This window comes from Dasypus novemcinctus, chromosome 12, assembly GCF_030445035.2.
Source record: "Dasypus novemcinctus isolate mDasNov1 chromosome 12, mDasNov1.1.hap2, whole genome shotgun sequence".
NCBI lineage: Eukaryota > Metazoa > Chordata > Mammalia > Cingulata > Dasypodidae > Dasypus > Dasypus novemcinctus.
The window spans coordinates 92,428,729-92,444,932 of NC_080684.1; the positions used below are offsets into that span (position 1 = coordinate 92,428,729).

At 41.5% G+C, this 16,204-nt stretch overlaps 1 protein-coding gene across 1 annotated transcript in view; it reads right to left on the reverse strand.

Moving 5' to 3' along the window:
• BPIFC (BPI fold containing family C) overlaps window positions 1-16,204 on the reverse strand; it is a 43,615-nt gene that overhangs the window by 3,832 nt on the left and 23,579 nt on the right. Inside the window, exons 11-13 of the mRNA XM_004480810.4 lie at window positions 15,146-15,316; window positions 14,411-14,478; window positions 3,069-3,111 (exon numbers count right to left, since the gene is read on the reverse strand). Coding sequence (XP_004480867.1) covers window positions 3,069-3,111; window positions 14,411-14,478; window positions 15,146-15,316 — 282 coding nt within the window. The remainder of the gene's footprint in view (window positions 1-3,068; window positions 3,112-14,410; window positions 14,479-15,145; window positions 15,317-16,204) is intronic.

A 16,204-nucleotide genomic window follows, 5' to 3' on the forward strand; every position in this document is an offset into this window, starting at 1 on the left:
TTAATGGGCACTTCTGTAAGGTGGCAGCAAGCAGCTTGGATATCTGCCCAATAAGACCAGCAAGAACAGCTAGTATATTTCCCAACTACTTTTCCCTTTATTCATTGGGAATCCCTGCCCCAGGAGTTCACTTGCATTATATTATGCTCTGAGTTTAGGGCATCACCAAAACTCTCAACTTAACTTTAATAAACTATTGTGCTTGTATAATCTAAGCAAACTGTTGGTTCCTGAGACGATTCTGGGATTAAAAATAAATGGAGGGGGAAATGAATGTGGCTTGGGTGATTGGGCTCCCATCTACCATATAGTAGGTCCAGGGTTTGATTTCCAGGGCCTCCTGGTGAAAGGCAAGCTGGCTCATGTGGCGAGCTGGCCCGAGCGGAGAGCTGGCCCCAGCGGAGTGCAGGCCTGCGCAGGAGTGCTGGCCCACTCAGAGAGCTGGCACAGCAAGATGATGCAACAAAAAGAGACACAGAGGAGAGAGATGCAGCTGAATAGGGAGCTGAGGTCATGCAAGAGATTGAGCGCCTCCCTCCCAATTGGGAAAGTCCCAGGATTGGTTCCCGGTGCCACCTAAAGAGAAGACAAGCAGACACAGAAGAGCACACAGAGGGCAGGCAACAAGCATAAAACTACAAAGGGGAGGGGAATAAATAAATAAATAAATCTTTAAAAAATAATAAATGGAGGGATTAGATGTGGCTTAAGCAGTTGAGAGCCCACCTCCCACACAGGAGGTCCCAGGTTTGGTTTCTGATGCCTCCTAAAAAACCCGCAACAAACAACGAGCAGACAACAAGCACAAACAATTTGCAAAAAACAACAAGCAAACAGACAAGGGAGCCACCTGGGAGAGGGGAATAAATGGAGTATGATGAATACCATTTCATTCAGCAAATGCTTTTTTAAGCATCCTCTTTGCTTAGCCATGATAAGAACCTCTTTGTAGCTTAGCAATCCTGGCTCTGATGCCAGAGCACACTAGGCTTACCTCTTGGTTTTACCACCTACAGACTATGTGGTGGTATAAAAGTTACTTATGTTGTCTGCCTCAATTTCCTCAACTGTAAAGTGGAAAATAATAGTACTAATCTCACAGAGTTGTTGTCAGGATTTTAAAAGTTAATATCATATAAAATGCTTATTATTTTTCCAGATATGCCACAGTTAGCACACTGTGCTCCATCCTAAGCAGTTTACCTGGGTGTTCCTAGGAGACATTGATTCATTTTGCCCTTCTCTGGGCTCACAAGATACTATTTAGGTGGAAGTCAGCTGTGCAGTCTTATTGACTATAGTCTGTAATCTACCAAATGGCTATGCCAGGGACTGTTAACCAACAGTGCAGGAGAAAAGACAGATATTTTAGACCTCAGTGTCTGGCATGAATGGTAGGACCTATTTCCCACCTTACTGATACTATTGCCACTGGCTCCTAATTTTCCCTGTCTGAAAATTGGAAACTTCTGCAAAATTAAAATTCAACAACCCCTTGTTTAGCATCCTGGCTAAATTCTCTGACTAATTTTCCCCAGATCTATTCCCATCTTATAGCTGTCCCATGACTCTGCCCTGTGAGAGATTAAGTGACTTGTCCAAGGCCACCCACCTTGTAAGTAAGATCTGGACTCTACACAGTTTGACATTAGAGTTTGTGTATGTAACCATTATCCTATACTGTATCTAAACATACATGTCATAGTAACTGAAATATTTATTATGGTAAATATAACAACAACGACCATTTATTTAACACTTCCCGTGGAGTACTGGGCAATGTGCTAAGTGAATTTTACACGTAATCTCAGCCGATCCTCTTAACAACCCTTAGGTTGTCATCTTCCAGCTCCATTCCTACCCGCACCACCTATCCTTTCGTCTTCCTTTATTTTTCTTTACAGCATTTCCAGCACCTACAATATATATTTGTTTATTGTCTATCACCTTCAACCTGTTCTCTCTCTCTCACCTCTCTTTCTGTCTGTCTGTCTGCCTCTCTCTCTGTCATGCACATACACGCACATGCACACACACACATACAGGGTTTCCCATCAGCGGCATTATTGACATTTGGGGCTGGTATTTTTTTTGTTGTGGGCCCTGACATGTGCATTGTCAGAGATTTAGCAGCAACTACATATAAGATGCCAATAGTACCCCCATCATCGTGACAATCAAAAATGTCTTCAGACATTGTCAGGTGTGCCCTGGGGGGAAAATGACCTCTAGTGGAGAACAAGTGGTCTAGAATGTAAATGCCATGTGGCTAGGGACTTTATCACTTTTGTTAATTATTTAGAACAATGCCTGGTTCCCAAGTCCTTGTAAAATGAATGAATAATGATAATATTAATAACTAACATTTATGTAGGAGTGACCATGACCCAGGTACTGTTCTTCCCAGGCATTCTGATTCCAAAATCCAGGCAGTTAACTCCTGGAAGATAGTGCCATCTATGAATGAATGAAGTTGTCCTGTGCCTGGACCCAAATGCCAATGAGTGATTTGGCTGATCTTCCTGAAGCCGGGGAAGTTTCCAAGCTGTGAAGGAGGTTTCCAGGTGGGGTGTTGGAGGGTCCTCTTCCAGTCAGAAATTCTCTAGTCTGATCCCTCTCCTACCCAAAAGGTATCCACACCACCAGCTTTGACCCAATTTTAGGAGAAAGGTGGAAAGTCTTCAAAGAGCAAAATGAATTATAGCCTAATAATTTACATATAACGTCTTCTTTGGGATTCTGACCTCAAATTTAACTCTTGGGGCTTATTTTATGTCAAATAAATGAATTACCTCTGACAGTTTCTGCTTTTCTGGCATTGCCCAATGTCTTAATCATTTTTTACAATCCTTTCTTTAGTCTCTCTGCATAGATATAAGTGGCTGGAGAGTTACTGTCTTGTTTAATAACTAATGGTCTCTTTAGAGGAGTAGCTACATAAAGAATTTTAAAGTCAAAAGCTACGTGCATGGAGAAATCAAACACTCAGAGTTCACAGAAGACAAACACCAGGCAGATAGAATTCTGAACCTTCTCTTACCTGGGAAAATAAGAGCTCTGATTCTTACCTCAATGTTGCTGTGATTGGACTCTGGCAAAGAGAGGCGGAATCTGAAGGGAAACAGGAAAAGGTTACAGGAGGGTAGATTTTTAGAAAGAGAACAATGACCTTAGTAGAAAGGAGCAAAAAGAAAGGGAATTTTCTTTAGTTCAATATGGCTATTAAAAACATGCATGCAAACAAACTTGCAAGGACATGGTGTTCCATTACATCGTCTACCCCTACCTTTTGCTGCTGGAGAAGCAGAGGAGGAACAGAGGAAGGTTTCGATTTGTAACCAGGGTGGCGGTCCCAGGCGCATTTGCTAAATGGGAATTACTGTGGGCCGCTTGGAAGGCAGAACTATATTAAGAAACAGTTTTCAGGTCTTCCTACTCTGAACGTGACTGTATAACTTCTTTGAACCAGTCTGGCCCCTTATTAATAAATGAAAATGATGATAACGGCGACCATGGCAATGATGATACTGGGCAGCGGGCACTGTTCTAGGAGTTTTATAAACATTTTCTAATTTAATCTTCACAAAAGCCCTATATGAGATATGCAATTATTACATATCCTTTCGCAAAATGAGGAAACTGATGTTCAAAGATGGTAAGTAATTTATTCAACGTCACAGAGCCAGCAGATGACGGATCCAGATGGCAAAGCCCAATCACCTTGACTCTTAGAGTCTGTGCTTCTACAGAAGGCCATATTACTCATACAATGCTTTTAATTGCTCAGTCATAGCACATAAGGGAAACATGAGCTATGACAGCCATCTGACATGAAAGGCAGTGCAGTATAATTATTGAAGAGTAGAAACTCTTAGCAGAATGCCCAGGTTTGCATCTCATTTCTGCCTCTTCTTGACTATGTGAACTTCCTTAATTTCTCTAGTTTTTATCATTTACAAAATACAAGTAAGAGTAGTACCTCCCTCATAGGGCTGTAGTGAAAATTAAATGAGATAATGTATGTCAAATGCTTAGAACTGTCCGTGGCATATCCTTAGCACTTTATAAATGTTAGCCATTTCCATTATGAAGCAGAAATGCTGACAGCTAGGCCTTTGATATTCTTTGTCAAATACCGTAAAAAGCACTTGTTGTAGGTCCAAGTAACAGGAAGCCCCCCACATGCTTGGTTAGGGTAGTAGATATTTGATATTTTATGGAGAATTCCATAAGAAAGCTAATGGTCAACATTGTTTCTTTCCCAGTGTTAGCAAGGGGTGATCCAATTACACACCTCCCAGTACACACACCTGATTTTCTATGCAATAGTAATAGGAATATGAAACACTAGAAATGAACAGGGGGACCCTTTCATTTTATATATAAGGAATCTACGGTCCAAAGAGGGGAAACAGTAATGGCAGAACTGGTACTGGAACTCAGATCACTTGATGCCTAGTCCAGAGCACCCTTCCACTAAAGAGCTTTCCTTGTCTTGCTTTCTCCTTTTTCTTTCTGGGACTAATTTTTGCTCTGGTCTAGAGTCTTCCTTCTGTATCAACCTTCTGACGGATCTCCCTACCTCTAGTTTTGACTCTTCCAATCCATCTTCCACACCATTCCCAGAGTGAGCTATATTACAGAAACGTCTGCTGAGGTCACCCTCCTGCTCAAAATTCTTTAATGGCTTGGGATAAAGTCCAAGTCACTTACATACTTTTCTGTTCTCTGGCTCCTAGCTACCTTTCTTCTTTCATCTCTTTTCATTCTCTATCTCTAATTTAATATGTAGTAACCTTGAACGGTTGAGTGCTGTATTTTATTCATTAGTGGAAAATATTTTGGCTTTAAAACATATACTCCTGAATTCTGAGAAATTGAAATTAATAATTGTTTAAATAAATGTCTACTGAAAGTAACATTATGGGAACTAGTCACTGCAACTCCACCTTATGCATAGTTTTTCATATGTTATATTTAATATGGAATGCACTTGAATATATGCATATGTTTTGGGATGGAGACTCCAAAAATTAGAGTATCTAGAGTCATAAAGATCCTAAAAAAAATCACGTGATATTTCCTTGAACATATAATGGTCCTGGCTTCCAAAATTTTGGAGATGCTATTCCCTCTGTCTGGAATTGCCCTTCTTCTTCTTGGATTGGTTAACTCATTTCTTAAGATTCAACTCAAGTGTTACCTCTTCCAAAATCTTTCTGTTATCACATTTAAAGATCAGATATTTGCACACAGATATTCATAGTGGTATTACTCACAATGCCAAAAGGTTAAAGCAACCCAAGTGTCCATCAACAGATGAATGGATAAGCAAATTGTGGTATAGCCATACAATGGAATTTTATTCAGCCATAAGAAGGAATGAAGCTCTGGTACGTGCTACAGCATGGATGGACATGGAAGACATCATGTTGAATGAAATAAGCCAGACTCAAAAAGACAGATATTGTATGATTTTACTTATACAAAATAAGTATAATATGGAAATATGTAGAGGCAGGGAGTAGAAAGTACCAAAGTTTGGGGGTGGGGTGAGAAGAGACTGGGGAGTTATGGCTTAATGAAGACAGAGTTTCTGTTTGGGGTGATAGAAAAATTTTGGTAATGAATGGTGGTGATGGTAGCACAGAATTTGTGAATATAATTAACTCCACTGAATTGTATACTAGAAAGGAGTTAAAATAAGAATATTTATGTTGTATATGTGTTACCACAATTTTTAAAAAATGACCAAACTCTCCCTTCCTGGTTTTGAAAAACATACAAACTCAGCTCAGATCACCAGGTGGCGTCTGAATCCAGTCTTTTGACCCTTCATCCTCTACCAAATCCCTGACCTGTTAATTCAAGCCCTGCTTCTAGGAAGTAGTTTAAGGAATAGTAGCATGAATAGTTGGGGGGTGTAGGGGGGAAAGAAAGGAGCTAAAATAGTCTTATCTTGCAGACATATAAAATAGGCCTATTTTTAAAGTTTCAGAGGTTTATTGCTCTGATTAAAAATTAGAGCTAAAGTACAAACTCTTAAACATGGCAAAAAGCACATCATGATCTAGGTTAAGATAGCAAATATGATATAATGGAGGGTAAGCAGACCAGAGCATAGTCACTAACGTGGCCATTCTGCTAACCCTATGACTGTGGCAGACACTGCAAATCAATCCCAGCACTCAATAGCATGTCATAATTGTTTATCCATCGGCCCCCTGACTGTGAACCACTTGAGGGCACAGATTCAGGCCTAATCACCTCCTAATTACCAGAATTGAGCACAGACTAAAGCACATTCTAGGCACTTAGTGTTTAATCATTTATTCATTGATTCATCCAGCAAATATTTAGTGAACCCCTAATACGTGTGAGCACCCGGCCAAGTGCTGGAGATACAATTGTGAACCAAACCAGGCACAGTCACTGGTCTTGTTAGCCTGTGGCCTAGTAGAGAGGCAGACATTAATCAAAGAATCCTGCTATTGAAGGTTAAATTACAAATGGAGATACATGCTCTGAAGAAAAGCAAAAGGATTGAGGCGATGTCAAAGAGAGCTGATCTAACTTGATGGGTGCAAGAAGCTTTCCCAAGAAAGGGATTCTTGAGCTGACATAAGAGGAATGAATAGGATTAAAAGGACGAAATGAGGAAGGAAAGGGGAAGGGTCCAGGCAGGGGTTGCAAAGACCCTGTGGACAGATGCTGGAGAGGCAGGTGGGGGCTGACAGGGCAGGACTTCTCAGGCCACTCTAGGATTTTGAGCTCTGTGCTGAAAGCAAGGAATCTATTGCGGGTTTTTTAAGAAGGAGATGACGTCTGTAGAGCGCCCTCTGGATGTGCCTGGAGAAGAGATTGGCAGCCAAGAGACTTCTCAGATGCTCATTCTCTGCTCAGTAATATTCTGGGTGATGTGAAGACTCTAGTTTATATCTGTATTTATGAGGGATGGAGAAAAGCTGCATGTACAGGAAGCAATTAGAGAACAACCCAAAGCAGTGTGCATTCTGGTGCTCCTTTGTGAGTTTATACACCATACAGACTTGTGGTGGGAATTCTGAAAAGGTGAAGAAACCAGCGTGGGCTGGAGTAGTGTGCGTGTGTGTGTGTGTGTGTGTAATTGCCTGTTGATATCACTGTTTCTCTCACCAGACTCTGGACGTGGAAGATAGGAACCATTTTTCTCCTCTTTTCTGTCTGAGTCAAGAACAATGTGCAGTTAAATAAATTCTCACCAAATGGATGCCTGAATAAATGAATAGATAAAGGAGACAGGTGGGGAGTGTTTGTTGGAATTGGGATTACTTTTAGGGTGAGTTCATCTAAAGCAAAACATTCATCTGGGGAACTAGGGGACAAAAGTTTTGGGGGAAAAGTAGTTGAAGAGCTTAAAAATCCTAGGTTGAGGATTTAATCCAATAAGGAAAGATTTTGAGGGGAGGAATTTGTTGAATCCATGTCATTATTAAAGAGCCCTCTTTATGAAGAAATGCTTCCCAATGTTTTAACCTCAATGCCTCATGAAGCTGGAAATTCCCCTAACGAGTCAGGGAGAAGAATCCACTTGGGGTATCCTTTTCCAGTGGGAACATTCCTCTGCCCTGGCTTCAGCAATAGCTCAGAGGAAGGAGGGAGAGGGAACCAGGCCACGGGCCACCTTGAACTCTGCCCATCTGTCCAAAGTATGGTTCCAATAGAAACTGGGATTTTCCTTTCCTGGTTTCTTTCCAGATGGCTCACATTGAGAAATTTTTATCTGCCTAAGCTATGAGAAGTAGTATTAGGTAGTGATTTCATCTGCTTAGTGTCAACTATATTTGCATTTTCTGTTGCTTGGGAGGGGTTATAGGGTGTGTGTGTGTGAGTGTGACTGTGTGTTAGGTGTGATGGTAGTAGGGTGGGGTACAGTTGGGGAGCATCCAAAGCTTCAATCATGGCAAGGTAAAAAAAAATTGCTTCATGTCAGAAAATCCTGAAAACGCCACAGAAAAGTTACTAGAGCTAAAAACAAATTCATCAAAATGGCAGGGTACTAGATCAACTATAAAAATCAGTATGGTTTCTATACACTAGTAATGAATAAACTGAAGAGGAAATTAAGAAAAAATTCCATTTAAATAACAACTAAAAGAATCAAATATCTAGCAATACATTTAGCCAAGGATTTAAAAGACATATATGGACAACTATACAACATTGCTAAAAGAAATCAAAGAACACCTAAATAAGTGGAAGGACCTTCATGTTCACACATTGGAAGACTAAGTATTGTTAAGATGTTAATTCTACCAAAAGTGATTTACACTTCCCAATCAAAATTCCAACAGTCTTGTTTGCAGGAATGGAAAAGCCCATTATCAGATTTGTATGGAAAGGTAAGGGCTCTGAATAGCCAAACCATCTTTAGAAGGAAGAACAATTTTAAAACTTACTACAAGGCTACACTGTTCAAAACAGCATGGTACTGGCATAAGGCCAGATATAGACCAATAAAACAGAATTGAGAGTTCAGAAATAGACCTTCACATGTATGGCTAATTGTTCTTTGGCAAGGAGCCAAGTCCACTCAATTGGGAATGAAGATTCACTTCAACAAATGGTGCTGGGAAAACTGGATATCCATATGAGAGGAATGAAGAAGGACCCCTACACAAAAATTAACCTGAACTGTAAGAACCAGGTCTATAAAACACCTAGAGGGAAATTTAGAGAAACGTCATCAGGGCTTTCTGTTAGGCAATAGTGTCTTGGACTTTACACCCAAAGAAGGATCAGCAAAGGACATTTATCAAAGGACTTCATCATAAAAGAAAAAAGACAACCTACAGAATGGGAGAAAGTATTTGGAAACCAAATATCTGATAAGTGTTTAATACCCAGAATAAATAAAGGAGTCCTACAATTCAACAACAAAAAGACAAATAACCCAGTTCAAAATGGTCAAAAGACTTGATAGACATTTCTCCAAAGAAGATATGCAAATGAACAAAAAAAAAAAGAAAAAAGAAAACCCATCGACGTCATTAGCCAGTAGCGAAATGCAAGTCAAAAACTACAATGAGATGCCATTTCACAACCACCAGAATGATTACTATTTAAAAAAATGAAAAATACAAGGGTTGGAGAGTGGAAAATTGCTAACACTTGTTCATTGGTGGTGGAAATGTAAAATGGGAAGGCTGTTGTGGTAAGCAGTTTGGCAGTTCCTCAGAAAATTAAGTATAGAATTATCCATATGACCTGCCAATCCCACTTCTAGGTATATATCCAAAAGAATTGAAAGCAGGGACTCGAACAGATATTTGCACATCAGAATCCATAGCATCATTAATCACAATAGCCAAAAGATGGAAGATAACCCAAAAGTCCATTACAAGATGAATGGGTAAACAAAATGTGGTCTATCCATACAATAGAATATTATTCAACCATGAAGAGGAGCAAAGAATTGATGCATGCAGCAACATGAATGTACCTTGAAGACATCATGTTGAATGCAATAAGCCAAACACAAAAGGAAACATTGTATAATCTCACTGATGTGAAATAATTTGAATGGGCAAATTCATAGAATCAGAAACTACAACAGAGATTACTATGGGCCAGAGAGCAGGTAGAGAATGGAGAGTTAATACTTAATTCTAAGAGTTTCTGTTTGGAGTGATGGAAAAGTTTTGGTAATGAATGACAGTGATGGTAGCACAACATTGTAAATGTAATTAAAAGTACTGAATTACACATTTGAATGTGCTTAAAAAGGGAAAATTTTAGGTTGTATATATGTTGCTAGAATAAAAATTTAAAAGAAAACAGGACTGTACAACCAAACTATGAACCCTAATACAAACTATGGATTATAGTTAGTACAATTATAATAATATTCTTTCATGATTTGAAACAAAGGTATAACACTAATGCAGGGTGTTAATAATGGGGGGGGGCGGTATGTGGGAACTCTGTATTTTCTACATGATTTTTTGTATAAACCTACAACTTCTCAATAAATTTTTAAGATCCCACAGTTTTAACCAGTTCAACAGTAATTAAAGTTTATTGCCTTAAGCTTTGCATGTGGTGAAAAAGAATTTGAATGAAGTCATGTGTTTATGAACCAGGAAGGGAGAGTGTCACTTAACTTGCCTGTGCTTTAATCTCGAAAATTTCTATAACGTGGGCCAACCGGTATTGAGGGTTGACTCCAAGTAGGACTGTGTTTGGGAAAAGAAACAATTTTAGATAGAGCCATAGAAATCTATTTTATGACTTTGAGGACCAAGTGCAGTTCACAGTGTTTAGGACCATCCTAACTGGTCACATCTCTTGGGACCAATTTCTTCCTTTTACTTGGTCAAATTTTGATCCTAGGATGAGGAAAGAGAATGAACTACTGGTAGTAGTAACACATATTTCTTGAGCACTGACTCTACATTGGATATTGTGCTAAGTGCTTCACATATTTTATCTCATCTACCCACACAACAGCCCTATGGAGAGGTCCTCTGGTTTGCTGATGAGTCAGCTGATTTTAGGGAGGTAACCTGCCCAAAGTCACACAGCCAGCCAGTGGCCGAGGTAAAATGCAGACCCTGATGTGCCTGGTTCTGCAGCCTGTCCTTGTAACTAGCTGTGCCCAAAGAGGTCAAGTTGATTATAGAACTTCCAGCTTTTGCCTTCTTTATTCTTTATTCCCTCTGAATTCTTGAATGCCATGAGAGAAGGGCTGGGGGCTTTTCCCATTTCAGGATACACAGTGCCAGTTTTCTCTCTCTTTTATCAAGACCTAATACTATTTATAAAAATGTTCTTTCATGAATCGTAACAAATGTACCACACTAAAGCAAGGTGTTAATAATAGGGTGGTATCCGGGAACTCTATTTTATGCATGATTTTTTCTGTAAACCCACAACTTTTCTAATTTAAAGAAAAAGACTGAAAGCTGGGAAAAGACATGTTGCTATAGTCAGTCTCAACTTAGCATGACTCCATGCTCATAAGTTTCCAATTCCAGGTAAGGGTACTTTTTTTGGAAGTCTTTGGTCTAAGTCTTATTTCCTAAGTCTTGGCTCTTTCCTAGATCAAAGGCAGTAAGCGAACACTCATGGCTTTGGGAACAGACTCACCCAGGTTCAAGTTCTGTCCCAACTTCAATAGCTCTGTGACCTTGAGTACAATATTTAATCTTTATGAACCGTAAAATGGGGGTAGTAATACCTACCTCCAGGGTTGCTTGCACACTCTACAGACATTTACTGAGCATTTTTACGGGTCCTGGTGATACAGTATTGTAAGGTTTAAATGAAATATTATGTGTAAAGTGCTTGGCACAGGACTTAGTGGACAATAAGTCTCCATAACAGAGCAGTAATAAATCAAGGGACAAAGGGCTATTTCTCTCATAGGTATCATGGGGCGAGAGGCAGGGATGTGATGTGTATTATGAATAATAGGACTCTTGAGATGATCTTGTCTAACTGACCATCTATTTCCCTTGGCTGAGGTCAGGCCCGAATTTCAAATAATAGTAATAGCCAACATTTATTGAGCACTTGACCTGCACTATGCCTATACTACTCACGTATTCCTCACAACAACCACATAAAATAGATCTTATTGTATCATTATTTTATCGACGAAGAAAAGGAGGCCCAGAGAGGTTAAGTAACTTGCCTGAGGCTCCACAGCTAATCATTGGCAGAGCTGGGCCCTGAGCCCAGCCAGTTTGCCTCCAAAGCTCGTGCGCTCACTACCACTCTCAATCCACCATAGTGGACTTGCCTCTGATTTCTGCATCTCGTTTCTACCTAGTGGCTCCCGGAAGGGACACGTTCAGGCAGGTGGCGGCTAGCAAGGCCGTGGAGTTGTGGGGAGCCTGTTCTGAAGCCCCAGAGCCCCTGTGTCCCCTGGTTCTTCTCAGGGATGTCTCACTGATCCCGCCCAGTTTACCCCTTTCCTGCTGTGGCTTTCTGACAACACCTAAGACCAAGTCAGCTCATCCTGAAATGCAGCCCGTGGAGCCAAGGCACAGAGGAGTGGGCTGGGGGGCCTGCACGGGAGGGAGGGCTGCGGCCCCTGCGGCTGTCAGCAGCTGTGGCAGGCCTTGCCTCTAGCTTTGATGCACAGTCCCCCCAGTGCCTGGGATTTGCCGGAACATCCACTGCTGGGGCCACCCTCCCTCAGTGCCTGTGTGACCTCAGACAGGGCTCCATGCTCCAAAGGACCCCGGGCCTGATAATGCCCCACAGGATCTTCTTGAAACTCTTAATAATTATGGAACAAGGGACCCCACAATTTCATTTTGCAGTGGGTCCCGAAAATTATGTAGCTGGTCCTGCTCAGACTCTGCTGAGGTGCTGGGCCACAGAAAGTCTGTGATTCTAAAGGAGACCTCCAGGGAGTGGGCAGGCAAAGTCCTCCTTCAGAGGAGCTGCCCGTGAAGTTCAAGTATTCTTGTGGGCTAAGTGAGGGCTAAGGCTCCATTTGAGCGGAGACATGAACCTGATTTTCCTGCCCCTTCAGGGCTGCCCCGTTGGCCGACACAAGCCTGAAATTCTGTCCCTACAAAACCCTTCCCAGGAAATCCCACCAGGAAACCTGACCCTTGCCCAAATGCAAATATTGCTTTGACCTTCTCTAGTTGCTGGCTGCCCAGTTATCAGCCCCATTCTACTCTCCCCGAGCCATTCAAGATTTCCAGCCTCCCCTCTCCCACTGGCTCTTTCCTCTCTGCCTTCAATCTGGCTGAGCTCTCACCTGGGCTCCCAGGCCTGCGGCTCCCACAAACTGCAGCATGGCAACCCAAATCCCATCCTCCCCCCTCCCCCCATGCCTATCTGATTCTCCCAGTTCCTCACTTCCCCTCCTTTCATTTCCCATCCTTCTGCTCTCTGGCTTCCATGCTCTCAAGCGTATTTGAACTAACACCCCGAGGGCTACCTGTCAACAGATCGTGTTTCATCAGCTTTCATCGTCTATAAATGGGGCCACATCAGGACTTCTGTGGATCCAAAGGCACTTTTGCCTGTGGGGGCCCTTCCTCCATAAAAAATATTAAAATTTATATACTATGATTGCATTAATATAAATATAATCCAGTCTGGATTGCATTCACTGTTTTCTTATTATTTTAAAAGCTGTTGAAGCATTTCCTTGGTCTCCTAAAGTAGCTGGGCCCCAGGCACTGTGCCTTCTGAGTCTAATGGAGAAGTTGGCTTGGCTTTTGAGGGCTGGGTAATACTGAGGCATGTGCCCTTGAAATCTTTGCCCTAGGAAACCATAATGTCTCCCTCCCTTCCCCCCCCCCCCACCTTTTTTGAGTTTATTTCTTTTATGAGGAAAAATACCAAGAAAATTTTAACAAAAATAAATCGCTTCCCCATAAATCCATATCCTAACACAACTCTCTTCATTTGTGTGGTTCACTTCCTTGTTCAGATATAAAGCTATTTCACACAACTGACTAACTCCATGTTTATGCAATTTTGTATTATACTTTTTCTGTTTAACATTATTTTATTGAAAACATTTTCTGCGTTTCTACAATAGCTTTTATAGCCATCAAGTTGGTTTATGGTGATTCACTTACTTTTCCCTTTTGGTTTCGCATTCTTTTCTGACTCTGCTTTCTTTGTTTTATTGCCTTTTCTTCTTCTGTGGATTTAGTCTGGGCCATCTGATCTTCCTCTATATTCTCCTCCCAGATAGCCCAATTCATGGCTTCAATGATCAGCTTATAGGGCTGAGGAGAATGGACTTGAAAGATAATTTTTCCAAATGGCAATTGGTGTTCACTGATCTATTCATGTGACCTGTTCAATCCTGGGCACTGATGGTTTGCATTTGAGAGCCTCCGAGGCTATGAGGCAGGGTTTTGTTAAACTCTGTGTTCTAGTATTCTCTAGGATGAGAATGTCAGAGCCTGAAGACATGACATGAGGATGACCCCGTCCACCCTCCTTATTTTACTGAAAAGGAAATTGAGACTCAAAGAGGTTAATAGAGTTGATCATGGTTATAGAGGCAGCAAGCAGTGATTTCAAGAAACTTTGTCCTTTAATCCTAAAGTTTGATGCTCAGCATGTTCTCTGAATTTGTTGAAGAGGAAGTTTAGTTTACATTGCTGGGCCATTAGAATTTGAATTTATATTGCAGAATTATATTTACAATTATCTCATTTATCATTTACCTCAATAGTACCCTAATGGAAAGAAAAAATAAGAGCCTCACAATGTAATTCTCTGATAAGCCCACACTTTGAAATGATCTAATCCATTACAGTAGAAGTGATTAAGTGACTCATGTTCTATAAACAGTAACTTCACATGTTCTCTTAGTAGTCACATTGTCTCCACGGCCAGTTCATTCACTTATTACCAAGATTTTCCAGTCAGAATCAATTGCTCTTACCTGTTCAGAGACAAGGAGCAGATCAGTCTTTGTCCCAGTATAACCAGACCAACACTGGTACTAGCAACCTACAGACAACAGAAGCATTCATTACTAAGATGGCTTAATCTACCCATTTTGGCTGCAACTATTATTTCCTGTAGTGGGAACATCCTAAGGAAACTGACTGTAAGGATTTTGTTTTTGCTTGATAATCTCCTTTAAACATTTTTTTTTCTTTTTCCTTGCTCTCTTCTCTATGAACCACGTGTGTAGATGTGTATGCATGTGTACATGTTTGTATGTGTGAGATATATTTTGCTTAGGTTCATTGTTCCATCAGATTGCATTTGGCCTTCATCTATTCCAATACATTTGAGTTCCACCTGGATTGACTCATTTTGAGAAACAAAGTAATTCAGCTACTAATGTCATTGAAGCAGTGGGAAGAGCACATAGGAAAGGGAGAAGGATGAGAGAAACATTTTACAATGTATAGGAGCATGAGCTCCCCATTCCCCTAGTCTCAGCCCCGTCATTCTCACTTTTTTTTCCCTTAGGAGTTACTGGGGATTGAACCAGGACCTCATATACGTGAAGCAGGCGCTCAACCACTGAACTGCACCTGCTCTGCCCTTCTCACTCTTAATAGATAAATCACCCCCAACTATGCACACATTGAGAAGCTGCTGGTCAGCGGCCACAGTAGGAATGGCACTGGCACCCACAGGCTGCCTCCTGGCTCTGCATACTTACAAAGTCCATGGAAACAATGGCGTTCGCTGTTGAGTTCTCGGATTGGGTGAATATCACGATGGAGGCAGGGATGTCCAGGGTGAAGTTATCCTTCAGTAAATTGATCACAGGAGGCTCCGTTGCCATGAGTTGTACCTTGAAGGTCTTGGAAAAGATGTAGAGCTCAGCAATCTGCCCACATCAGGGAAAGGAAATGGAGAGCGGGAGTTAAAAATGGATGAGGAGGAGAAATCACAAATCTTCCATCAAGGAGAAGAACAACTATTATTTGGAGTTAGAATAGAAAGGCATCCTTTAGGGAAACGGACTTTGGCCCAGTGGTTAGGGCGTCCGTCTACCACATGGGAGGCCCGCGGTTCAAACCCCGGGCCTCCTTGACCCTTGTGGAGCTGGCCATGCGCAGCACAGATGCGCGCAAGGAATGCCGTGCCACACAGGGGTGTCCCCCGCGTAGGGGAGTCCCACACGCAAGGAGTGCACCCATAAGGAGAGCCGCCCAGCGCGAAGGAGGGAGCAGCCTGCCCAGGAATGGGGCCGCCCACACTTCCCGTGCCGCTGACGACAACAGAAGCGGACAAAGAAACAAGACGCAGCAAACAGACACAGAGAACAGACAACCGGGGGAGGGGAGGGGAATTAAATAAATAAAAATAAATCTTTAAAAAAAAAAAAGAAAGGCATCCTTTAATAACAATAACAAAAATACCCTCAAAAGCCACAATAATAACAGCTGGCATTTATTAAACACACACTGTGTGCTGGGCACTTGGTGTGTTATCTTCATTTAACTGTCACAACACTCCTGTGAGGTACGTTCTAGCAGAACGCCCATTTTACAAGGGAAGGGAGTGAGTCTGAGAGAGATTAAGACACTTTTTTCTGAAGGTTCCAAGTGAGCAAGTTGTAGAAGTGGGATTCAAATTCAGGTCTATCCAGCTCAAGACCCTCACTCTAAAACGAGGATGTGCCATGAGCATCTCCCTGTCCTCCAAGGCAAAACCTGTGTCCCCTTCGTACATTACATCCAAGAGTTGGCAGGCTAGGATGGCAGAATATTAA